At 42.6% G+C, this 27,247-nt stretch overlaps 1 protein-coding gene across 5 annotated transcripts in view; it reads right to left on the bottom strand.

Moving 5' to 3' along the window:
- Window positions 1-3,622: 3,622 nt before the first annotated feature.
- Window positions 3,623-27,247, bottom strand: part of ANK3 (ankyrin 3) — a 205,327-nt gene continuing 181,702 nt past the window's right edge. For 2 of the 5 annotated variants that reach the window (XM_018085400.2, XM_018085405.1), the window contains 4 exons: window positions 24,748-25,420; window positions 22,393-22,771; window positions 8,085-8,177; window positions 3,623-5,029 (listed from right to left, as the gene is read on the bottom strand). In XM_018085400.2, coding sequence (XP_017940889.1) covers window positions 8,109-8,177; window positions 22,393-22,771; window positions 24,748-25,420 — 1,121 coding nt within the window. In that variant the 3' untranslated portion in view covers window positions 3,623-5,029; window positions 8,085-8,108. Of the gene's footprint in view, window positions 5,030-8,084; window positions 8,178-10,011; window positions 10,072-10,197; window positions 10,282-18,600; window positions 18,700-19,456; window positions 19,541-22,392; window positions 22,772-24,747; window positions 25,421-27,247 lie in introns of all 5 variants that reach the window. The other 3 variants (XM_018085399.2, XM_018085402.2, XM_018085401.2) reach the window with 3 other exon arrangements.

The following is a 27,247-nucleotide window of genomic DNA, read 5'->3' as shown; positions in this document are numbered from 1 at the left end:
TTAAAACATGTTTTCTAACAAGCAATTCAGATAAAAATAATGTAATGCTGCTTTCTTTTTATGATCAACAATTATTTAATCAGGAATCTGTTTTAGAAAAGAAGTCTCTTTGTAGGATAGAGTACCTGACTAGGAAAATGTGCCGTGCAGTATCCAATCAGTAGCCAACCATCTTCAGCTCTGGGGCTTTGCTTTCGTATTCTTGTTTTCTCAGGAAATTTTTTTCAGAGTTCATGCTAGTTTGGTTCTGTTGGGCCATGCCATAACAATATCCAGCCTCCGGAAACCTTCCAAGGATGTTGGTACACAGGGCATTGCTGTACTTTACTGTTTTATAGCCCAAATAGCTCTCAATAATTGAATATTAGCATGATGGGAAAAGTACCAACAAAACTTTTATAATAAATCTTTGCCTCCCTCCAGGACTTAAAGTCAAATAAATAAAGCCATGCACAATTTGCATACTTTTTTTAGCATCAGGAGTTATGAAAAATGTGGCATGTACATAGATTTTTCTTGAGCAGCTCATTTTTCTGTCCTTCGCTAACCTTTTCCTCTGCCAGTTATGGACAATTTTTTATGTCAAGCATTTTGTAGCAGGCTGGATCTAAAGGGTCCACATCTTTATCAGAAAACCACTGTGCTTTCGACCAAGCAAGAATATTTTCTTCCACGCTATGACCATGTTTTCCCTCCCTTGCTCACTCAGGGGTTTAGAGGGGAGCTGAGCCAGGAGCAGCTCCTCCTCCAGCCCCAGTTTGGTAGGATCTTCCCCAAAAACAGAGGTTCTGTTTGCATTCACCCCTTCCTCCTGTCCCTTGGCAATCCCTGCACATGATCCCAAGGCCAAGGATGCATTGGGTCAGCAGAAGCTTTTTCATACATCATGCAAGCAGTTGGGACAAAAACCAAGCCCCTTGCCAATACGCTGCCCAGCATCCCTGCACCAGCCTCAGCCAGGGCAACTCCCAGCCCTCTGACTCGCTCCCTCTCCCTGGGAGAGAGCTGGCAGGGGCAGGAGGGCTGGCACAGCTTCCCAGGGGCTGGGGCAGCCACACATGTTGTCATCCAGGCCAAGCTGCTGGTGCTGAGTTTGCATAAAAATTTGATAAAAATTGCCACTGATGGACTTCAATGAGTTTCATCAAATCTTACTGACTTGATCTTACCCAAAGAAGCCTCAATTATAAACTCCTTCCCTACAGGGCATGGAGAGGTTTTGGGGAGTGTGGCATGCCAGGCTGCAGCAGCCCCTGGTAGAGCACTTCTTGATCTCCTGCACAGTGCGTGGTACAGACAAAGCCTGTGTTAAACAACCTCCCAGGAAATTAGCATTAATTAGCAGGGTGCTGCAATCCTGCAAGCGACTGCCGTTTATTCCACTAATGTCAGCTCTGCACTACGGGAGCTCTTAGAATTTTTGACATTAAAACTATTACTGGCCACAAATAAAATGTAATTGATATTCTCTCAGAAATGGGAAAAGTATGGTAGGATACTCCGCAGCATTATTAGGCACTGCTAAATCAAATATCAAAGGATGAAAAGAACGCCGTATTTAGCAATTGAGTTTATTTTAATAGATGCAATCAGAGTCCCATGACTTACAATTTTGCCTCTAAGGAGAATGTTCTCACTGGAGAAAACATGGAAAAAAAAAAGTGCACATTTAGGTAGGGCCCTCACTCACTCCAGGGCTGTCTGTGCTGTTTGCTAGTTCTGGCAAGATTCCTGTTTTTCTTCTCAAATGACCATTTATGCTTCAACCTTGTTTTTCCCAAATATCCTGAGCTACTGATGGAATCAATACACAGTGCAAAACAAACCAACACTCAGAAAATCCTGTTTGTGCAGCATTTAATGTGAAATTTTAAACTCTGCAAATTTAGCTACAGAGTTCCCATTCTTTGTTGTCTCTTCGTATCAAAGCTTCATGGGAAGCAAGCTGTGACATTGCCAGCCTGTGCAGCAGGAGCTGGGGTCTGGGACCTGCCAGTGGTGGGGGCTGCCCTACTGGGTATGTACAGAGCTGGCCTCAGTGGCCCAAGAGGCATCTGCCATGGTCATGCAGCCTGTTCAGGCACCAAGTGCTCCCCATGACTGGGCCTTGCTGCAAAAACATCCTTGGGAGCCCCAGGGTGAGCCAGCAGCTCCACACATGTGCTGTCACAGTCAAGACCAACTCCCCGAGCTTGAAGCTGCCACATAAATCACTGCTAGCAGCAGGAGACCTGTCGAGACTCACCTACACACCTCTGCTACGTGCACAGGCAACCCCACTTTTCTGTCTCCATAAAGAGCAGTTCTGCCTCCCAGAGCTGCCATTCCAGGTACCATCACAGCTTTTTTCTGCATGAGCATCAGGCACTAAAAGGGGACCAGGCAGAGGAGAAAGAAGAGTCAAATGAAACGCTGCCTTTTGGAAACTGCTAGAGATGAAGTAAGGCTCTTCTACAGTGCTGCTCCTGCCTTCCTGCTGATTGTCACCATAGCCTTCGCTTTCAGCTGTACAATCACTATATAATATTAAATACATACATCTGCTCAGCAGTTACTGAAAACATCCTTTTTCACTCAGCTGATCTGGATACTCGCGAGCGGGAGGGAGGCATCTGGATGGTGAGGTCTCCAGGAGGATGATGACTGCTGTTGGACTGTGAACTGCAATAAGGTGGGTTTGTTCTCCAATGGTGTAAAGTGGCATCTGTCCTCCAAACCGTGGTGTAAGGACCTGAACCATCAACATTGTACCAGCAGTATCCTGACCTAGGTAAAACACGCATTGCAACACAGACTGGGTGCTCAAATGCTGGAAACCACTTCATTTACTGTCACTGCTTCAAAAGCTGGTGGCTCTAATAACTCAGAAACACTGACAAACCAACCTGTTACATTCTCCTGAAGTCAAGTGCTCCTCACCACAGCCAGGAGAGCTTTGCTGACTGACCCCAGGTGAGGACCGGTTCCTGCGGGATCAGAAGATAACAAGCAGACTGAGGTAGGTCTGTAGCATCGGTGCTTCCTCAGGTGCCAAGATGGGGTGAAATACCTCACCTCTATGTTGCCTTAAAAGCCAGGTAAAACTGATTCCTGAGTAATAAACTGTATTTACTTGAGAAGCATGCAGTCCAGAGCAGTGTGTACTGATGCTGCCTACAGACCTTTGTTTTGGCCACATTTTTTTATATAGTGGTCCATCACTGATAATACACAGGAAGTGTACAGGGGATGTACACTTTAATGACATCATGGGCAGTGGGTTGGTTATTGGTCTGACTGACATGCTCTGGGGAGAAAACTGCCTTTGGTAGGGGTTCTCAATGGGGCAAAAGAAATTCCAGGAGGTCCAGAGCTCACACGTGTTGGAGAAGAGGCTTGCATAGGCCCTTTCCCCACGTCTCTTCCGTCCTAGGGAGGTGGGTTCAGCACTTTGCTGGGCGTGTGCTGCTGGCTGCTGTGTTTTTCTCCCGTTCCCCTGACCTGGGGACAGCCTGCCAAGCCTGGCACACTTGGAAGACAAGGAGGTGGAGCAGACAAAAGAGACAGAGCCAGGGGTGGTTAACAGCTGGCCCCATGAAGCCTCACGTCTGTAGGGTACAAGAACACTGCCAAATACACATTATCCAAGAGTTTTAACACAATTTATTTTATGCTTAAATAATCAACTAGATCATCCAGTGTTTGTTGTTTTCATACATATGTAATTAGAGCTATTATCAATGAATGCTGTTTCCATATGAATATAATCAACAAATTAAAGTATTTCACCAAAACCCAAATAAAAATGCCCTTTAAAACACAGCAGCCTTAACAACCTAATATTACACTGCTAGGATGATTACAGATGATTGGCTTACTGAAAGATTCTACATCTTATAGCCAGTACACAATACAGTAATAATTTTACAGCGTGCTGCCAGTCTATTAGCTAATAATTTCTCTTCAGTTCATTTAAAAATATCCCAAACTTGTGCTCCTTGGAGCACCAACCCACTTCTAAAGCTGCAAGCATTACCCCCGTTATAAAGCAAGAACAGATAGCACCCCCCTCCCCATAATGCAACTACTGTATATGTTATGGGTCTTAGGTCATTTCATTGAAAAATAGGCAACAGCAACAAATATTAGATGAACGGCTTTGTGTTTACAGATAAAATCTTATTTTTCATGTTGCGGTATAGTGTTTGCAAAACTGGAAAAGATTTAATCAAAATAAGGTGAAACACATGCATCAAAATATTAGTACTCTGAAGAAAAATTTTCACAGAACTACAGAATTCCTCATTTTGGGAATCATTTAAATTTGCAGCAGATTTTAAAGATTTTTTTAAAATCAAGCTAGCATTTTTGCATATACAAACATTATAATTGCTAATATACAAGAATCTGTGAAGATACACCCAGAATATCCCTGTAGGTGCAGCTATTTGAGACACCTAGCCTGCTCAATGCATTCGCAATATTCTGTTTGTGATTGAAAAGGCAGTGCCTTATCAACATTTATTCTATTTTGTTAGAATTTATACAGTGTTATTTATTTACAGCAAAACTATTGATGTTTAAAAAAGAAACAAATAGTGTTTTATACCCTGACAGTTTGGGTCCAAGAAAAATAAGGCGAGCTGTTGTGGATTTTAGTAATTTTAGTGTCTTTCCATGGTTTAACAATTTTGTCTTCGCATATCCTCTCTGGCCACAGGAATTTATTTCTTTTGAGATGACATCAAACTGCTTGAAAGAAGCTGTTAACAGCATGGCATCTTGTATATACACTGCATTGGTAACTGCGCACCCTCCAATCCTGTGAATGAACGTGAATTTCCATGCTCTGTAAATTGGCTCATGCTAAATTAATTTTTTTTTGTTTGGGGTTTTTTTTTGTTTGTTTTTTTCTTTTTGCATAAAAACCATGCGGTTAATGTGGGGAAGCAGCAAACACACGCACACTTTTATAGGTGAATGTTTAATTCCTGTTGATTTTTCTTCCGTGACTGTCCCTCTAGAATACTGGCAGTAAAAGCACACAGTCCTATGGAAAGAAAAGAGAGCAGAAATCATTTCAGAATCTCTCGTTAGAATCAATTTCATGTCTTTCCCTGACTAAACAGAAAAGCTGCAATTGGCATGATGGAATTCTGCAGCAGGATAAATCACACACTTTCCAGATAAGTAATGACATTAGTTGAGCTCCCAGCATGAGGGGAAAATGCAGCTGCAGATGTCCACACTGCTCGTAAACTGATTTACAAGTACCTTTGTAACACGCTGCATTTCATCACCCCAGACACAGCACCAGCCCGTCAGATCCGATGATGACAAGGAATAGGTACTTTTATTGTGGAAGAAACGGCATCGTCTCCAGAACAAGAGAGCTGATGCTTCCACAGCACGTTCTTCTTCACTGTGTGCAAGCACCCCCAACAGTGATGGAGAACCCGCTCTCCTTGCACATCCACCTCTGCCAGTTTCTCGGGAACATGACTGGCAGAGCCAGGAATGCTGAGTCCAGCCTTCAGGAGGCATGGTGAAGGACAAAGTGAGGCAGAGGGGCAGCCCCATTCATCTCCCGCCTGGCTCCGAGGAGATGGGGTCCAGCTCCTGCTCTCGCCCATCCAGAGCCATGCACGTGAGGAAAGTGAGTTTGTTACATCTGTTGTACAACAGCAATGTCTTGCAGCAAGGAGGGCAGGAAGCAGAAACACAAACACACCAGGAGCTGGGAGACCTGCGGCTCCCCAGCACCTGGGCACAGGGCAGCCTGCTCGGGAGCGCGGCTTGCGCAGTGCCTGCGGGATCCAGGCTGGCACGGACATGCCACTTTACTAATCAGGTCACAGGTCCACACGCATTCCCCAGGAGTGCCACGCTCTCCTTCTACGCTAAAGCAATCTGTCCTTGTCCACATCTACAGTTGTCATAAATCTGTCCTGCTGCTAAAAGCTCCCATCGCAGCAGTCATGCCAGCTCACACAGTGCTGTCCCGAGGAATTGCACGCAAGACTTCCTGGCTTTTCCTTTTAGCCTAGGTTTCACAATGGGTTTATTTGCAATGGTGATAAAGACATTTTCACAGCAAAATCTAGCTAACGTTGTCTCTTTTTTTCAAACACTCAAAGGAAAAGAGTGTTTTTCTGCCTCCCCAACAGGATTTTTTTTGCCTTTTGTGATTACAAAACAAACTGGTTTTCTGTTAGAATCCCCTGCCTGTGCAAATACTTCCACTTCTACATCCAAATAAAATGTTTTCAATGGACTCTTGACTGGGCTCACAATTACTTAACGCACATTTGGTCATGCTTATCATACCAAAGTTTGGAGTACAGAGATTCATCTTACAGGACAAAGTTCCCCCCTGAGCAAAGGTTCTTTATCTAAGGCAGACTCTCTGGTAGGGGCTCTAGCACGGAAGAGCTGCCTACTGGAAATCACAGGAGAAATGCATCAGCAGTTACGGGAGCAAATTTGGTTCTGAGGAACTCAGTCTGGCTTCATGAAGGTCAGACTCTGTTTCATACATTAGGCAAGGACTGCCTTATTTATGTCATTTCATTTCAAAATGAAATGCTTCTCCCTTATCCTCTGGGTGTGCTTCACTAAGCTTGTATGCTGGCAGGCTCTTTAGCTATACTGCTTATGGGGTTCAATGCCCCATCTTGCCTTCAGTGCTTTTGAGTTTACACATTTCTGCTGGTCTGCCCCTGCAGATTGATCATAGAGCAACATGGAAGCCAATGTCGGACACAATTTCATACAAGCAATGCCGTCCCTTTGTCTTGCACTCCTCCTGTATCCCTAAACTCCATGAACGAGAAAGATGTTTCAAAAGAATCACCTCCCTTTTCAAAACATTAAATATTTTATGAGTATTTTGAGCAGCAAGGCAGGTGAAGCTATATTACTCTACTAGCACACATGGGAGGGCTCTCAATAAAAGCAGGAATTCAGCAGTTGTGCTAAGTGGATGCAGTAGGTGCTTACCAGATGCTGAAAGCATGCCAGTCACCTCACAAAGCTTGCTCCTTGGGGCTTGATCCCATAAATCCCTCAGCTAGATCCCACACACTGAGAGCTGCTCATCTCAAATGGTACTATTCGCACACACAGGTGGCTACCTTACATTGCAGCAGTCAGAAGGGACTGGTGACTCAGGAGAGACTCTGCTTCTGTCCTTTTCCTCCACATCACTATCTGGCATGTTTTCCAGGTCCTGTTTATCCTATTCTTAAATCCTACAGTCAATCCTATACCAGATGTACAAGAAAAGGATAACACATAGACTTGCACTTCATAAACTCTTCCTCTGCCCAGTTCCTGAAACCCAACAAAGCTAAGAGAAGTGCTGAGTAGAAAAAAAGACATAAACATGGTAAACCTGGAGCCATGACTGACTGACCAGCACTGACAGACATAGACAGGCTCCTCCTGTATTTACAGGCATGTTTCTGTGTGACTGTGGCTTTGTCATCGAGACAAGGCAGCCTCTGGCTTCAGGGTGCTCTGTCACCTCTGGCAAGGGTGTCTTAGCCTGTGCATTTAGTTTCAGCTTGGAAAGCCCTTATACCATCAGCTGCTGGTTTGCTACAATCATTAAGGCTGGATCAATAAAATTCACAAGAAACAGTTGGTAGGGATTATTTGTTGGCAAATATTGAGACACTTCACTTACAAGGACTTTGACTTGCATAACTGCCCTCAGATCACACGCCTGACAGTGGAAGAAGCCTTTCACTCCCAGCAGATTTACTTGCGTGCAGCTCCTTTGCTATTTGTGTTTGAGTTAATTTTTAGGGGTAGAAAATGGTGTAGAAAGGATTACAAACACTAGACATTGTAAAACTCTCAGAAATCTTGCACATGCCTCAATATCGCTTTATGTTCCAAGAAGTAAAGCTCAGTTTCTATATGTGAACACAAGGTCATTTTCTGCTTACAAGATCAAGGGTAAGCTATTGAGCTTTGCAGCTGGAAAGCAATGTCAGGGTAGCAGAGTCAAGCCATTGTGCAGCTCAGGTGCTACTCCCTGTGCTGCACAGCGCCATGCTGACAAAAGCCTTCAGCAATGGAAGAAAATGGATCACACTGACCGTTCCATGGTTGGCTTTCAGCTTTCATGAGTAACTTTTCTTCTCCACGTGTCTGACTTCTTTCTTTGTCTTAACCTTATAAGCTTCCCCCTGCTTTGAAGGAAAAGTATTAACATTAGCATAGTCTGCAGAGAATACTCGTAACTATAAATCTGCTTCCAAAACAGGCTTCACATTTTGCTGTAACAGGATAAGTAAAAAGCAGTTAAATCACATTAACACTTCATTTCAAAGACACACACAATCTATTTATCCACTCTGCTGAGCTGCAAAAGCACAGGTCTGAAATATCATCTTCAAGCAGGAAACATAGGTCTACAATTTCAGCATGACCCCTGCGCTGGAGTGCCTGGCTGGCAGTCCTCGGCAGAGCCCCTGCCACCACCTACAGTGGGATCCAGTGCCACTGTCAAGGAAAAATCTCCTTTCCCAATTGGCCTCCCAGCTCAGCTGGATTGGTGAACATTTCTGATAGCATAGGCTGTGGCTGATGTTATGATGTTTCACAACGTCTGTGCTTTAAAGTAAGCAGGTTAGTAATGGAATAAAAGGAGGAGGAAGAAAGCCAGCAAAAACCGCCACTGAAGCAGCACAGAAGTAAAACCAGTAACAGTGACAAGCAGTGCAGGTTTCAGTGTCTTTAAAACATCAAGCCCCAAAATAAAGTTCATCTTTGCTCATTAAAAGTAGCTCAATAATCATCTAAAAATAAATACTCCAGTAATCACAAGCCTCACTCACATCAGAGAAAGGCATCTGCTTACGTGTGGCTATCGGCAGAATTTACCCCTCAGGTGATCTGCATTGATGTATTTGTTACTATTTGTAGTTTCCAACTAATCTAATCTGGTGCAGCAAATTGAAAATGTTTCCCCCTTGCTGGGCAGGAATTTTTTTTCCCCTGATAAACGACTATGAAAGTGGGAATGGAAATATGTTTGATTCAATTCTTTTATTTCTGTGACGTGTGTGTCCCCTGCTTTTTTTTTTCTTTCTTTTTTACTACCAGTACATAAAGAGTGTTTGTTATCTTCCTTTCTGAATCTGTTTTCACTCAAACAAGAATTTCACTAACCCCAAGGACAGTTTTACTGAAGCAAAGACCTCCCAGGGCCATGTGCTGGGGAAGAAGGCACGAGCTCTTCTGAAGCCGTTTGTTTCCAGAGGTGATGCCCATTCCCCCGAGGCTCCTTGAGACAGAGGACAGCTGAGGCACAGCCTGCCCACTCCTGCCCATAGCCTTGGAGCCCTCTGCAAGAAGAGCTGGGGTGTGCTGGCGCACAGCAGCCCTGTCCTTCCCACTGTCCCTTCTTTTTCAGGGTGGTGAAGCCGGGCATAATCCAGCCCTGCAGAACGGCTTCCAGTTTTAATCACCAGGGACAAAATCCTGTATTGGTGCTTGCTTGTAGAGGATACCATTGCTTGGGTATGTGCTTCTTCCCCTGAATCCTGCAAACCCTCAGTCACTAGCACAAGGGTATTACACAGGTGAGTGAGAGGCCAGTGGGGATCAGACTGCAGTTCATTCCTTTGGGCTGGTGGAAAAGCAACACAACACACCTACAGGTATAAGGCACAAATTCTGCAAGGGCTTAACCAAACACACAGACATGGCTCATCTTAATGGCACAAAACAGGCCCAAAACCTATGGCCTAAGCCTGCTGCCTGTTTTACAGAGACAGACCTTAATGCTCTGTGCCAACAGAATTTATCTGGGCCCCCTGGATGCTGCCCCTGCCCACACACAGCACAGAGAGACACCCCTGCCCCGTCACCCAAACACACAACTTGCCAATAACCGCAAGCACCGCACTTTGCCAAGGCTTCTTGTTAAATGCAAACCTCCAGCCCTTTAGCAGCACTTTCTAGCAGTCAACACAACCCTCTGTGTCTACTGTTATTTCCTGGTTGTCCCCGTTCCATTACCATTTCACCAACTTTTCTCTCATGGGGGATAACAAAGCGTCTTACTACCTTCCGGGTGATCTGTGGAAAGCAATACATGAAAAATATCGATTTTTTTTTTTTTCCTAGATTCTAAAGGGAGAAAGTATGTTAAAAAGAAGTTACTTGAATGCAAAGACTCAGAGCAGTGATGTATTTCATGATTACTTTTCTCGTGATGACGTTGCCTTCTTCGTCAGTAAACTGTTCCTCTGTTACAGATTCACCGGGAATGTTTTTTGCCTCCTCACCCTAAAGAACGTGTTATAAGATTAGCAATAGAGCCTATATTCTGTCAAACCCACACATATTTCCACACCAATCCAAGCAACAAGCACATGCTAGCTTCAACTTTATATAACGGTTTGCTTTATGTCACACAAATTGTATGAAAGCTTCGTTCATTTAGCATGCCGATACCTGTGAGTTTATTCTACAGAACGTGTCCCTAAAGCCAGTAGTGAGCTTCTAGCACATTGCTCTTATTAACTAGTGCATGGCATGAAGCTGTCTGTGCAACAAAAACTTGTGGTCAGTCTGAGACCTGTGAGATGGAGGCACAAATTCATAATGACATAATCTCTAATCAGAAATCCATTAGCTTTTCACAGCTTCTCAGCGCCCGGCACACACAGTAACATGGTCTAACATGGGGGAAATTTGGGATTTAAAAAGACAGCTCTGCCTGTAGCTTGCTAAACATGAAGTCTGAAACATACACACAGAAGACAAGACTTCTCAGCATTTACAAAATGGAGAAAGGTATCTTACGTGACACTTTGCCCGCCATGGTAACACCTGCCTGGACCTATAGCCCAGTCCATGACTTACTGAGGTCGGCAGCACTCCAGCCATCGCTTCTTATAGTGTCAGCAATTTATAGGACCAGTGTAAATAAATGTAAAAGCAGCTTCCCAACTGCTATGCTAATGACTCAAGTCCACCACAAGAATTATAGCTCAAATCATAAATAAATGACATTACTTTAGAGTCTAAGGCTAGCTGGCAGTTGTGAACTTATGTTCCAGAAGAACTTTGCTAACATTACCTCATAAAGTCATGTTTCCAAACCTGGGTGCTGAAGCAAGCACTGCTTTTGATGCTTCAAAAATATCCATTGACTGTACTTGTATCTTTCATATAAATAAAGCAAATATAATGATAATGTAGCTGGCCTACATATGAAAAATTTCCACTTGCAAATGAATAGCCATTTAAACAAAAAACAAACAAACAAAATCCTTAAAACTTTTCTTCTCCCCTCAACCCACTATGGAAAAAATTACAACTAGAGGAAAGAAGAAGAAAGAAACATTGTATAAAACACGTTATATAAATATTAAAAAAATAATATTTAAAATTAGATTATTATAGCTCAACATCAATCTGTCCTAACGCTTCCACCTACTAAACAGAACAGGGCAAATATAATTCCTATTTACTGTGGTCTATACGCTACATAGTTGTCTACATAAGCTCCTGACGCTGCTCTATAACAAACAAACACAGTGATGCCATGTTTATTTTTTTAAAACCATTTTCCCTACAAACAGGGTTTTTCAATATGTACATTGTAACATTAGCATTGTATGCTATTTCTAAGCTCTAAGCAAAATAAGTCATTCCTTTTGATTACGAGCCATTTGTGGTCTTTTCTACAGCCAAACTTTTCCAATTCCCTCGCTTTGGGGGGAAGGCAGCAGGCAGGAGCCAGAGGGGAGTATTCCAGAGCTGAGCCCCTGGCCAGCATTTGTCGTTCTTCACAAGTGCAGACTTTCTGCTTTCTTCACATTGAAAGCTGCATTGAAGTCATCACTTGATAATTAAGCAATGAAAGAATTCCAGACATTTTTCACATCTTTTTCCTCAGGCTTTTCACAGGCTATAAACTGTAAAACTTGTTGAATGCAGGTGCTTCAGGAAGCATCACCCCGAGAAGGGCAGGTGGACTCCCTATGGAGTCATAGGGACATAAGGATGAGGTCCTGCACCTGGGGCTGAAGGGACAGAGCTGAGGTCCCCAGGCTTGGGAATGGTGGCATCCCTACAAAAGCAAGGCCGAACAAACGGCTACTGAAGCCTTCAGAAGGAGCCTGGACAACTTGTTCCCCAGAAGGGGGAGGGGTCACAGGAAGGAGGAATTACACACCTGCCTCAGCCCCGCGGCCACGCAATGGCAGGAGGAGGGAAGTGAGGGGCGGCCCCCGCGGTGAGCAGGGCCCGGCACCGCAGCCGCTGCTTCCTTTCTCACAAGAGAAACAGCAGAAACCAGGACAGGACCGGGACTGCTGCTGAGGCTTGGGTAAAGGTTTTGGGAACTGAAACCTGTGGGGCTTCCTATTCACAAAGACATGGGAGGGGGAAATACTGATTTCCGGAGACTTAATACTTTAATCAGATGCATAGCAGATGGGGAACTATCTGCACAGTTTCTTTCCTGGCCTCCCACACATGGGTTCAGAGACTCCCCAGTGCGATCCCACACAGTGCCCTAAGGAGCAGAAGAGAACCCTGGCCCAGACATCCCATGGAGCACAGAGGTATGGAAAGGTTCCCTCTCATGAACAGGATCTCCAAAGCCACTACAATAAAACCCATGAAAATCAGAAATAAAACAACATAGCCAGCAGCAAGGTCACCAGACTACTTAACACACCAATATCACTTGTGTGTACTGGTTCTTTTGACTCCTAATTGCAGCTAAGAGCAAGGTTATCCCTTAAAACAGAGAGAATTTCTGCATTCAGCTTTAAAATGAGAAGTGTATGGATGCACTGAAAAATGTCTCTTGAAACAAAATGCAGTTTTAAAGGTGTGGTGAATCTTGTTTTTTAATTAGCTACATGCTCCTTTAAGCACAGTTTAATGATAAATGCTGTAAATACTCAGCAGTCAGCATGCATGAAATCCAGCTTTCACAATTCTCTTGCTGCTGGGTAGTTAAACAAATAGCAGGAGGGCTCACAATTGGCAGGAGGTAGATCTGATTTACTGACGTTTCTAATCCTATGCAGTTATAAAGATGGATGTTTGCTAGGAAAAAAAACCCCTTACCCACCGGCAGTTTTACTCGTAAGATCTCAAACCAGCTTTGGGTTAGAATGGCACATTAGATGACCTTGTCAACAAAAGCTGTTTTTAAACACAAAGCTGGTGCATCTGCGTCACAGCTAAAGAATAAAATTCTTTCTGCTCCATCATACTTATGTGGGCTTCATTTTACCCTTCACCAGTCAAAAGCACTGTCACAGTACCAAAAGCTTTAGAAGGGCAGGGAGAAAACTTAATACCGCGATTACTGGAAGCCCAGTTATATCCCTGGGACTAAAGCATACAAAGGCTGCAGTCTGCAAGCCTCAGCCCCAGAACATGCCAGGAAGCTTTGCAAAGCAGAGTGCTTTAATGTCACCCTGCTCGCTGGAGTGTAGTCCTGCCAAAACCAGCTGGTATCCTCTCTTTGCTGCTCTCCAGGGCAGGAGAAGCAAAGAGCAGTTTCCTCAAAGTCCACTCCACTGATCAGCTCCACTGATTTTCTTAACATTTATTTGCAGATTATGGGTGTTACCAGGGACCTCCAGATAAATGGAGTTATACAGTCCATACTGCTGTGTTGTGCCAAAGTTCACTGCAGATTTGTCAGAGCTCTGGTTTTCTTTCATGTTTGTTTTGTTACTAGAGGGATAATAGTCCCTTTTATTCCTCCTATACATATAGTGTTGTTGCAACAGTGGAGAAAAAAGGTGCGGCTGGATGTGTCTTACCCCGACGGATAAAAAGGAATTTAAAAGCAGGCAGAAATAAGCAAGATGGAAATATCCTAAATATTTAATTTTGCCAAAGACCAGAGGCAATGCCGTAATGGGAACAGGAGCTGTACAGAGCACTCAGACCTCTTCCCCTACTGGCCTAAGCCACCATCAGGACATAATCCCCTCAGTCTCGAGATCACATTCTTGTAATGCATAAACAGCAGCTGTGCCTCAGTCTCCTTGGGGTCTCAAGCCTCTGTGGCAGGGGCAGGAGAAACAAACATCTTTCATTAAGGTCATTTTCATTAGTGAGTTCTGCCTACTCAGGGAGACCTTGTTAATCAGATGCCACGACTCTCCGCCTGCGCCCGTGCTGAGTCTGTACTTGCTTGTTTGCAGACGTATTGCTAAAGCCATAGGAGGGGGAGGAAAGGAAAAAAAGCCCAACAAACCAACTTGCAAGCCAGGGAGACCTGAGAGGAAATGGTGCTGCAAAGGGGACACAGTACAGCCCACTACTGGGAGCTGCCTCAGAGGTTTGTTGCTCCTTGCATGAAGGACAACAGAATGAACAGACCTCATAACAGCACTTGTAGTGAGTGGTTTAATTTACCCCTGTGTTATTTTACTGAGGCTGGCAGCTCCAACTCTCCTGGGGCAAGACAAAGTGACGGAAGCTACAGAGCAGAGCAAATCTGCTGCTCTCCTAGACAGACAGGGACTGCAGTGGAGAGGCTGTGCCCAGCTGAACACAAAAAAAGAAACGCTTCTCATTTGCCTTACATAGACCTCTTAATTCTTCTCACCTACAGGATGGCCACATTTTCACTTTCCATAAATAAGTTTCCTCTGAATAGTAAGACCATGGAAGCTGCTGGTTGCAGTTTTGACTGACTGCTGCTCAGGCTCCCACGCCACTTGTCCAGTGCAGGCTGAAACAAACCCTCCATGATCAGTAATGGGGCGTTTCATGGCAAAACACATGGAGAGGGACAAATCTTTAATAAAAATTGGCAAGAAATAAAAAAAGTACAAGATACTAAATTACAGCAGATTTGAATAACCCCTGCTTAGAAATATATTTTGTTTTCCATTACATGCTACCATAAACCTTTCGGCAAGAAACTTACTAAATAGTTTTGCCAAAAATTTGTATCCATGAAAGATTTAACAACCTCTGAAAGAGCATGAAAAATTAGACACTGATTTCTGCCATGACTGAATAAAAGGAGCTTTGGATCAGGCTCTGAATATGCACATTGTGGCAGCACTCTTATTTTTCCCTTGTGTGCTAATTGCTCGCATTCCTGCACTGCCATAAACCCATTTCTTTTGTAATGCCCCATCCCATCAATCCACCATGTGAACACAAGAGGGGAAAGGAAGCAAAAACAAAAACATCTGCACTACCTTAAGGTTAGAATACGATCCTATTACATGTGGAAATGGGCATCAGTCCTTGCTTGTCTGGTTTTATAGGCTCAGCCCTCTGAAGTGCTAAATCCCATGGGAATGTGCTCGAGAGTGCTGAACACTTGACAGGACTCAGCTCTTGGACTGCTGGGAAAATACCTCCGGGGGAGAGAAAAGCCCCATATTTGGGCCAGGACAGAGAACTAAGGTAGCAGTTAAACGGAAATAACAGTTTTAGCAATAATGCACTGAAAGGAAAAACAAGTTGGGAAAGAAGAGCAAAGGTAATGAAGCAATTCAGCCCTGACAGTACCTGTGGAGGTGCACAGCAAAGCCTTTTTTACACAGGACTCAATTTATCCTCAAGGTTTTGGCGTTGCCAAACTTCATCCCTGCAGGCTACGTGACTGTTGCTTTTAATGCAACATGCAGGCAGTAATGAAAACCAGGAAGAGCGATTAATATTAGGAAGAAATTCTTTACTGTGAGGATGGTAAGGCACTGGAACAGGTTGCCCAGAGAAGTTGTGGATGCCCCATCAGTGGAATGTTCAAGGACAGACTGGATGGGGCTCAAGCAACCTGGTCTAGTAGAAGGTGGCACTTGCCCACAGTAGGGGGGCAGAGATGGATAATCTTTAATGTCCCTTCCAACCCAAACCATTCTATGATCCTATTAATAAAGGTTAGGGTAAACCAATGCAGTTCCCACATGCAGCTCTGCCCAGTGGAGGTTCCCAGCATACCCTCATCCCCTCCCCACTGCTGCTGAAGACAAGCTGGCAGAGCAGGCTGACAGCATGGGCACAGCACTGCATCCATTTCTGAAGCCTGTGCCTAGGTTTTTCAGATATTCAAAACAGCTCTTATTCCAGAGAATGCAAATTTGACAAAGGTTTCTAGGGCTGGCTCCTGACTAACCACAACATAAGACAGTGTAGGATAAGTACCCCATGGTCCAGGCATGACTGCAGAATAGCACTGGAGCATTTCATCATCAGTGCATGGCAGGTGCTGCCTGTGGGATGGGAGAGTCAGGTCAGAGTGAAAATGTCCCTGCCTCCCACCCTGAATCGCCACTTAACAACTTAGGCTAGCCAGGTGTGTCAGAAAACACAGTAGAGGAGAGCCTAATTCTCACTTCTGCTCCATGGAAGTGCACTGGCACCATTCAGTATGAGCCTAAGAGAGGCACTGGGGCTGTGGGGCTGGGCTTGCCGGGCACTCAGGCACTAGCAGGCAACAGCCTGCTGCTCCCAACCACTGCTGGGGGCCCTGCAGCAGGAATACAAGAGTTAAAATTTTTACTCTGCAGGCTTAGAGTGTTGCTCAGTGCCTCTGAGCACTGTATCCTGAGACCTCTTCCCTGATCGAGGAGCTGTTCCCCATCTTGGGTGCATGCTCTCACAGTGATTTCAGTTCACCCAAACTGAACCTCTGTTCCCAGGAATGTGCAGAAATTGAAGTTCTGATCCCTACCAATGTTAAAGCTTGATTCTTCATTTCATACCAGCATTTCATGAACTCTACATGATTAAAATACTCATTGAAATGGCTGTTTCTCTAAAAAGGCTTGACGATTGCTGGTTTCAATTTTTTTCTTGTCCTGTTTTAAGCTTGTCTTGAGATGCAGAGTGGGGGATAAAAAAGAAGCTATAAATGATCAGAAAATAACAGAAGCATCACATGTATTTTCTAATCAAGAGACAGGTACAGCTCCAATCCAGTTGAGATCAGACACATTCCCAACAGAGCGGGTTCAGCCGCCTCCACTCACCATGCACACCCTCCCCACTGCGTCTGCACTAGCTGCAGATTGCAACACTATGTATGCCGCTTTACCATTGCTCTGTTAAAAGTTCAACCCCAAATTATACCACCACATTTAAGACCAATTTTCTGTGCCTTTCTCTAAACACAGAGGCTGTACTTGGAAACCAAGTGAAGGCTGCCTTTGACACGCTTTCCCCTTTTCTACTCCAACATTTCCTCCCTCCAAACCAGCAGACACCAAAATAGTTCAGACATAAATTGGGTGGGGGACCTCAGCTACAGGCCAACTATGCAGCCTTTGAAACTTGCAGCACATTTACACTTTGTGTTTTACCAGAGATGCCCCTACAGCGTTGGAGGGTCTGTAATCACCCACAGATCGCCTGCCCCACATTCCTAAGCCTGAGCAGTCATGTCTTATCTGCAGGGGCAACTACTGATGAAGGGTTATACCCTGACCTGCCCAGGGCCCCTCATGGAAGGCAGCAGGTTCTGCTTGGAGAGATGACGGATCGGACAAAACATTCGCTTCTACTGAGCTCATTTTTGCAGTTCCTGCCTTATCCCGAACAGAAACATGACTGGTATACTGAAGAGACTCATGATGAAGACAGACAGAAACATCATCCTGCCTTTTCTGAAAGTGTCTGTATTTTGGACTGTTTGGCAGCTGTGCAGAACAGCCTATCTGCCACCCACATTGCACAAGAAGTGCGGTGTCTGTACGCAGGCTCCCCTCCACAAAGCATTGAAACAACAGTGATATAGATATGTGCAATTGGAATATCACAGATTATTCCTAAAGTAACAATTATAGCTTAGGCAAACTCAGTTAGTGCTGTAATAGCACTAAGGTGCCTGGCTGGTTTTTTTTCATGGCTTGACTACATGGTTTTCTAATAAGAGCCTAATAAATCCTGTAAGTTACTGAGTGATTAACATAATGGTTTCCGATGCAGAATTATTTTCTCATGCTATATGCTGCAGGCAAATAATGCCATACTGTATGACCAAACAAGAAAAAATATGAGGGCACATGCAATTATTTGATTATGCCATTGTTATCAGTATATAAAGCATATGGTGTTATAAATAAAGGCAACCTGTAAATAAATATATTAAACAGAGCCTACTGAAGGCAACGTAAAGACTTTTATTAACTTCGATAGGTTTAAAATCAGGATCATTTGCTGTATTGAGAAGGTTTTCCAGAACACATTAAGCACTTACTACCACAAGTTTCAACCAAAATACATTGCTCATACTCTCCTATATTCCACTCATGTGCATTCCTGCAAATGTCTAACTTGTAACTTAAAATATTTTAAAGAAAACAGAGAAAAAAAGTTACCCTTCTGTCTGCAATTCATATTTGCTCTACAGGAGACCAACACCATGCACAGCAGTGTCAGTGAAGGACACAACATGCCATGCAGCACAGTTATTTTCCAGCAGAAGACAACCATAAACCTCTGGGTTAAGCAAGGAAAGGCTGCCTAGCGCTTGGTTATAAATCCACACTGGCAGTGGAAGCACACTACCAGAGGGACTCCAGTATGCCAAAACTGACATTCTGACAGAGCAGTTCAACCCAGGTCCATGCCAACGCTGTGCCAAGAATGCAAATCACGAGGTACCTTCAGAATCAACCGCCGTCGATAAACTCTTGTAGTAATTCTCTGCTCTTCACCTGAGCTCGAATCACTCTCAATCTCACTGTCACTGTCACTACATTCCTAATAAATGCAGTTTTAGTACATTTGAACAGCACATTTGCAAGACAGAACATGCTGATCAGGACTAGGAGAAGAAAACAGAGGTTATCATGGACAGTGTTTTCCCTGTCTCTATTATGTACATAATGACTCGCAGTTTCACTCTTAAAGTATATAGTGGGAGGAGGTCTTTTTGCTCCTTGGCATGCTGTAACTTGATAAGTATACCAGCTATGGAATATCTCAGCAGCTCTTAAGTCTTAGAAAATGGTCTTTGAAATGCATCTGACCTGCGGAGTTTCTAAATCTTATGCAGTTCTTAAAAATTTTGTGTACTAAATAACCTTGTCATAGCTCACTGATTTTTTTTCTCCTCAAAAATTACTGTTTCAAACAAATTTTATGGATTCACAAAGTGTGGGAAGTAAATTTGCTAATAAAAAAAAGAAGACAGTCACACAAAAGGATTCAGTGGAGCACCTCCACCCAGGAGATTACAAATGTAAATGGCTTTCCTGTTCACTATTTATCCTCTATTAAGTAACAAAACTGCAGCGTGAAGCACAATCATTCTGTAATGTTTTAAGAAGAGAGCTGTTAGACCTCAGCTCAGGGCAGGGGGAACAGTGTGACTGGTGTCAGCTTGGTGCCAGGAGGTACCACAGCTGCACAGAGGGGTCTACTCTGCCCTGGCACCCTCTGACAGCTCCAGTGCTTTCCCCTCCAAACCCCAAGGAGCTCCTCAGCTTTGGGGCTGAGCAGCTCTTTGTGTACATGCCTGAAGGAGGGCTTCATACTTCTGTGTTGATGGACTCAGGGCAGAGGTCCTTCTCCCATTATGTTTGTCTGAACCAACCTTTTCCTGAATAGAGAAATTTGAAAATTTCCTCTAGGTTACTTAATGACAGCCTGAATGATTAAAAAATTTAAAAATCATAAATAGTGGTTATTGAGAACTGCAGTTCTGTTTCTCTGTTTGAATCCAGCCCAAGACATCCCAAACAAGAAGCATTTCTCAGAAATTATGTGTTAAATAAGAGTAGGCATAAGTGGGTGGAGGAGAAAAAGGACTATATAACAAAAAGCATTTAGGGCAGGATGACAGCATTTGTCTGCATGTGAAGTCTCCTGCAGTCCTCTGGCACTAATCAAATATAGATACAAAAAATTATAATCCAATCCTATCCTGAAGAAGCAACAAGAAGCAGAAGATTTCCAGAGGGCACAAAGGCTTTAGAGCAAGAGTTATTTTTAATAAACAGCTTTAAGTGTTTTATTTGTGATGGAATTCTGACACTAAGAGTCACCTTGACCATGCAGTGGACATCATACTCTTTGGAATATTAGAGCAACTGTGCTGTGCTTCTCTCATTTAAAAAGATCACTGGAATTTGATGCTTGAGCATTTGTAGAGAATTATATGACCCACACCATCACTCTATTGCATTTGTAAATGTCTGGGCATTTATGTGGACTTGGGATCAGGCCAAAGATTTGTTTCATCCACATCACCAGGCGTCAGCCCAATATCAATTGTCTGGGTTTATCTCCTGCTGCAAATTGTGTGCCAAAACACTGATGCAGCCCTTCTCCTGCAGGTGGGTGACTATTGATTCCTAGCCCTTTCCCAGTGAGTCACAGAACAAAATCTCTTACTTTGGGAAGCAGTTTTTTATTTTGTTCCCGCTTTCTTTCCACAGAAATAAATCTCTTTCTTCCATACTTCTCTCTTGATGGAGCATTTCTGAAGAACGCCTTGCAGAAAGACTGCAGTTGAAATTCTCTTTCTGTTTTCATGACAGCATATGAAGTGTCTCACCAGGAAATGAACTGTGTTAGTAATTAAACTATTGACCTCAAATTAGAAGATATTATTGAAAAAAATATCGACAAGATATTAAAGCAGTTCTTGTTGTCATTCTAACAGATCCTGGTTTCTTACCCGTTCAGGCTTTGTGAGAGACCCACATTTAGAAGTGACATTATTTTCTGATACCAGTTTATTCAAAGATCATGTCTATAAAAAGACTTGTTATTTAGCAGATAAGATTATCAGCCCTTACCAATAAAGTAAAGTAGTGCAGAGAGCACACATAAGAAAAGCACTCACTTATTCTTCTCAATCCAGATGGGATATCCAAAAGTAAAGAGCACACAGAAGTGGATGACAAGTTATCTTCCCACTGATGGGAATGCAGAGGGGGAAGTGCAGCACGTTTGCACACCCTCAGCACATTACAGTGTGCATCTACACTTACTGCTGCATTGAATCGGAGCACAGTACCATCATTCTGAGGTCTCCAAAGCCTACAAACACTAAGGAACTCTGCCATCTGCCTTTAACTGCCTTTGCCTTCTGCAAAGGCTCTTACATTTTTTAAGTATTCCAGTAATTAGTGAACATTAGGAAAGATCTTACTGTGTCACGAACTAATAACAAGATAATAACAATCATATGCTGCATAACTGCTGAGACCGATTATGTTACCATCTAATAAAAGAATTCTTGGTTGTATAATCAAAAGAATAGTTTAAAACGAACTAATTTAAACCTGAATGATGTATTGCAGCCCACCACAGCCAACATTTTTATTGTGCTACAATAAAAAAAAAAAAAAAGTAGCTATAGCAAGTAGAAGAAATTCTACTAAAATACCTTGCTTCCAGAAGTTACAATCTCCTCCTGTATTATGCCCAGGAAAAGACAATCGCAGCAGAGAGAGGAATGTAGAAGAAATTCTGCAATTCCCTGTTTCAGCCAGCCCTGCTGGCCCTGAGGTCTATTCTGTGGCAACCCTCCCACTGCTGGGGTGTGAGGTGCACACACCTGCAGGGCTACAAGCCATCCTTTGAATCAGCTTTACTTTTAAGCTTCTGGGAAATAAATATAAGCAGCTGAGAAAGTTATCAAAATTTTCATTGTCAGAAAGCCACTTATAATTGGAGTTCTGCAGTTAAGGATGTGTGAGTTGGGCAAGACAGAAAGGAAGGGATGACCCTCACAGTATTTTAAGAAGAAAGAATTGCCACCTGGAAAAATGCTTTACATGTTTGGACATCTTTTGATTCCAAAAAGAATGGATGGACTTCAAAGTTGGGATGAACAAGGCCATGAAACAAAAAAAACATAAGGAGGAGATTAAATATAACCCAAAAGTATTTTTCTGCCAATTAACAGAGTAAAAAAAAAAAAAACAACAAAACGCAGGGAGTGCTGGGGACAAGGAGCAGGACAGAACCCAAAGAGTCCCTATATCTTTTTGCTAACTTCAATGCCACAGGAAGAGTGGGAACCAATGGCAACACCTTACTGGAAACAGATGGAGGACAGCTGAGCTGTTTGGCACTGTTTGCATAGGTGGTATGTCAGGGCAGGAAAGGGGCCTGTTCCCCAGTGATACAGAACAGCAGTCCCAGAAGCTGCTCTAACCTCTTCCAGGGCTCAGGGCCAGTCAGGCAGAGGATTATGCAGCCCTGCTTGGCTCCTCTGCCTGCCTTGACTCCACCTCATCCTATTCACAACACAAATATAAATTTCCACTAGCTTCCATTTTTCTCAATTCAGTAATAAATAAAAAAGGCATAAAGAAGGATAAAAAAAACCTCCTAACCCTGTCACAAACAACTTTACAAGTCTTACAAAAAATTATGTCAAGCAATATGTCAAGCAACAGGGACTCCTCACATCGTTAATTACTGCAGGACATACTGTACCTTCTGTTCAGACATTACTGCTCCCTCCTCCTCTTGGATGCTTGCTCTTGGCTTGCCATCCTCAGAAGTACTCCAGCCCATCTTCTTCACACTGACAGGCACAGATGTTTTGCTGCCTTCTGTTGTTGGCTTGCTAGTCTCTTCCAAAGATTTCTGATATCCTGTTGATGATAACGTTTGCTCATCAGTACCAGTTGAGATCTGGGGCTTTGTTTTCAGGGCTTCTTTGTCACTGTGTTTTCCCACATCATTTAAAGATTCCTGGATGTAGGATTTAGTTTTTGCCTCTGATGTGGATTCGGATAGACTTCCATTTGTTTCTGGCTTCCCTGCTTCTCCTTTGACGTATGAGGTAACAGAATCTCGACATTGGTCCGAACTACAGAAAAAGGAATAGACAGCTGTTCAGTGCTTAAATCACAGGCAGAAGGGCAAAGCATCAAGCCTCTTATTGAGCCTTCAGTCTTAACAAATACATTTCACACAGAGAAAAGTAAAATTTTAGATTCCACTTGCAAACATCAATCTATTTAATAACATTGTCTTCTGCACTGTGGCATCCTTTCAGAAGAAATGAAAATATGGTGGACACTGGAAACACGGCCAAATGTTTTATGTTAATCTCCTTCCACTTGGTGGGGGAGTAGGAAAAAGAGAAAAAACCAATATACAAAACCTACCAGTTCCCTTACATAATCATGAGCTAAAGCCTCAAGGCACTAATTCTTAAACCAGCTCTCTAACCAAAGAGGTAATGAAAGTATCTGTTACCATGCAATTACCAGTAATGACCAAATAGGTCATTTCCCCCCAAAGTACAATATCTGTACTCCAGTTAAGTTATGCCTTTTAAAAAATATTGGTATCTGAAAACAAATCCTTAGACAGTGCAGATTCTCAATAATAGACCAAGGCAAGGAAGGTTAACTATGAGACAGAAAACTGACCAAAATTTTACCCCAGATTCACTATGGACAGGTTTAACCTGGACTTTTGATGTACAGTGTTCTTTTCCTTTGCATTTTTGCTCACTTTCTGTTAAACACTATGACTGTACATATGAAAATATGCCAGCTATTTGCTGGCAAAACTATTTTAAAGGATAGCAAAGTGAATTCATCTAGCTAGAAACTGATCTTCTGTTATCTTCTTAAGGAAGTCCTCCTGATTCCCAAAATGATCTGTTTTACTAATTTAACGCAATATAAAATGCAGAATAACAAAACTTGCTTAACAACAGGAATCTCATCAGTAGTAGTTCAAGTGCTTTACAGTCCTGAAAGACAATCAGTTTGCTGAAATCAGTGGCCAAATTCCCACTGGATTTGATAAGAGAGTATCTAATGCTCCCTGGAACCTTAAAACATCCTGAGTCAAAGATGCAAAGGATGTAAACTGCTGACAGACAAATGATCGCTGTGCAGATAATGATTCTGTACTGATTTACAGCTCCTGCAGACCTGGCTCCTTCAGTTCCTGCTCACAGGAGCCATGTTCAAAGCAAAGGCAGGCAGGGGCCCCTCACCCATTCAGCAGGGCTGAACATGGCAACACATACTGCCAATGTTGAAAGCTTAAGTAGGTTCAAGGGGAGGCTGGAAAAGCTCATACAAGAGAAATGCACTGAGGATAAATATATAGAAAGCACCCATCTCAGCAGGTCATTATGCTGAAGATAAATGGAGCTTGGGAGAGTGCAGGAGGAAAACAGGATATACAGCCACTCTCCTTCCCTGAGCATTCTCTGCAGTCACTGATGGGAGACAATGTACAGGACTAGATGGATTCGGTATCACCATTCTTACCTTCTTATGCCTGGTAACTCATCTCTTTTAAAACAGTCTAGTAAATGGGCATGACATAATATGCTTGAAGTAAGTGTTAATAAAACTGACAATTCAAAAATCAGCTTATGGAAAAAGTAACAACTATCTGAGGGAACGCAAAGGGATGCAATAGAAAGGGTGACTGCTAAAAAGGTACTCGAGAAATAAGAGTAATGTAGTATCCTGGTTTCAGATAATGTTCTTGATTTCAGCTACATCTACAGATCACTTAGATTAATTAAAAATAGAAATATACCAGATAAAGGACATGAAAAGTAATATTACCTGCTAAAGATAATACAAAATGTTTCTCAAATTCCTGTATCAAGAATGAAACCTGATAAATATTTTTAAAGACAAATACGTCTGAGGACCATTCACCTCAACTATTACTTTTTCCTTTAAATGTACATGTAAGTATACATGCATATTCTCATGGAATAGTAGAGCAGCAGGCTCTGCACTGCTCCTGGAGGAACAAGCGTGGGAAAGCTGGCTTACACACACACTCCAACACAAAGGTGCTCACCTATCATCCAAGCGATCTAGCAGGCTACCACCTATCCTGCGTCCCGACGTCGGTGGCTCAGAGACACTTGACGAGTCAGGCTGCCAACCTGTAATTGAAGACATTTCGTGTTCTGCTTGTTGAACACCTTTAAGAATTGACCACACTCTCTCTTCCGTCATCTCCTCAGACTCAGCTCCTTCTTCCAGATGAATGTCCTCAAACAGAGACTTAAACTTTTCTGCCGTCATCTCCTCATCAGTACCAGACTTTTCTCTCTCAGGCTGTTCAGTCCTTACTCCTCTTTTACTAGTCTCTTCACTCTGCCTTTGTTTAGCATCTTTTGATATCCCGCCATAACTACCAAGATACCGTGGAAAATCCTTAAGGTCCACTTCCTCCAACTGGCTCTCGCCTATGGAAATATCTTTAGGTATTCCTTCTCTAGGCACTGAGAAATCGACTTTGCTGTCATCCAGTGAAGTGTCTTCTTCAGTCACCACTGGCGGTGCTGCTGCTGTACCATCTACTTGTCCCTGGGAGGTCACTAACACGTCACTCAGTCTACTGGGAGTTCTAAGGGGTGACTCTAGGCTAGAGGTGTCGCTAAAGAAATCATCCTGATGGAAAGGGGTGGGCGGCACGAAGCGCAACCCAGTGGGAGTTTCCAGTTCCACTTGAATGGAGGGATAACCTAAGGAAGACAGCACATTTGGACTGACTGGGATGAAGCATGGAGCAACAAATAAGCAAATGCCAAATGATTCATGGGTTACGTAAAGTATGAAACACATGAGGAGGTGCAGGTGTATAAGAACCAGTGCAGTTCTGATAGATTTCGTTGCTTTGTCCCAAAGAGATGGAACAAAGAATGAGTACTGCCAGTGAATAGCACAGTGAAGCCAGTACTTTTGACTATTTTGTTAATAGTCTTTAAAGATTTCAGCAATTGTTTTTGCAGCCATTTTAACATTTTCAAGCTATAGCAGATTGTCTTATGAGCATGCAATAAATCAAATGTGGACAAGGGTGGTTGTCCCTTTATACACAAAACAATTTCTTGCAGCCATATTGTGCAAATCTTTATTTCCCAATTTTGGTGGTTTTTTTAAATTTTGAAGTTTAATAAACAGATTTTAAAGACAGCAGTAAATTATAACATAGGACAGCCACATTTTCGTCAGTAGGTATTATTTCCACAGGTCCACATTTTTAATATGCTTTTACATAAAAATACACAATACCAGAAATACAATGTTACTAATATATACCTCCAATTTAACCACAGAGTGCAAGAATGGAATAGTTAAAGAATGAAGAACAGAAATGGATCCTAATGAGGATACTAAAAATAGTAGATCTAACTACACAGCAGGATAAAAAACTAAAATAAGGAAGTTAACAAAGGGATAAGAGAACAAAAACACAACAAGGGAGAGCTATATGAATATTTCAGGTACAGTAAAGTTATACGGGTGAGAGGACTGTGGTGAGTAAGGAGATCTTGGTGATCTTGAAGATTGAGGTGATCTTGGTGACATTGGTACAATCAGATACACTGATCAAATAAAGAGAAAAGAAAAATTGATGAAAACATGAAAAAAACATACAAAAGGATTAAACTGAAATATACACACAAAAATGACAACAAAACCTTAAGTTCTTATCCTGGCAAAGGAGGTTGGGTAACCTACAAAAGGAAAAAATACATGCTGTGGGGTTAACTTGACATTGTGCTGCCTGCAAAGGGAGGTGCATTAATAGGGTGCATTTGGGGTTTTGTTTCCTGAATCAGCTGAGAGAAAGGCAAAGGTGGTCTGGTCTTGGTGAGGAAAGGAAGCTTGAGGAAGGTTCAGAGAAGAGGAGAGACAGAAAGCAACTGCAGAGAAGCGATTTTGTTCCTAAAAACATTGATGCTACTATTAAAAGGCGCAAGCAACATTTCAAGAGCAACTTTCTTAAAATGTCAACAGAAAATTATTTCTGTAGTGCAATGATTCAATGACCAGCAATGCTGCTCAGTAATGGAGGCACACTGAGCTCATATGCTCTAAAGGAAAAAAAATCTTACTAAAATACAGAGAAAGCCCAATACATACTTGAACAAATTACAAAAAGCAAAGGAAATGTTACTTACAAAAGAAAATCTTATTTAAGGAGCTATTTATAATACATGTGAGAAAAATCAAAGTAACGATCCAATGCCTGATATCTAACATTTAAAATAAGAAAAACCCCAACATTTAGCATCTTCAACATACTGATAAATAATAAGCATTCTTAGGGAAATTTTGTTTTACAAGCAGAACTTCATTTATCCTTTTAATCTGACTCAAAATTAATCTGCGTAGTTCTAAGCTGGTACAGTTTCCTTGCAAAATTATACAATTTTAGGCATTAGCAGATGGAAAATTATATTCTTTCATGCACTAATAAAACACTTTCTTATTTTTCTATTGCCATTGCAGAAATGGTCCAAGTGAAATTCATAAAACAACTGATGGTCACATGTCTTGAAGAG

The sequence above is a fragment of the Manacus vitellinus genome, unplaced genomic scaffold (genome assembly GCF_001715985.3).
Source record: "Manacus vitellinus isolate BGI_N305 unplaced genomic scaffold, ASM171598v3 scaffold_80_pilon, whole genome shotgun sequence".
NCBI classification, from domain to species: Eukaryota; Metazoa; Chordata; class Aves; order Passeriformes; family Pipridae; genus Manacus; species Manacus vitellinus.
The sequence above is the reverse complement of the archived record's forward strand: the minus strand, read 5'-3'. Positions and strand labels throughout refer to the sequence as shown.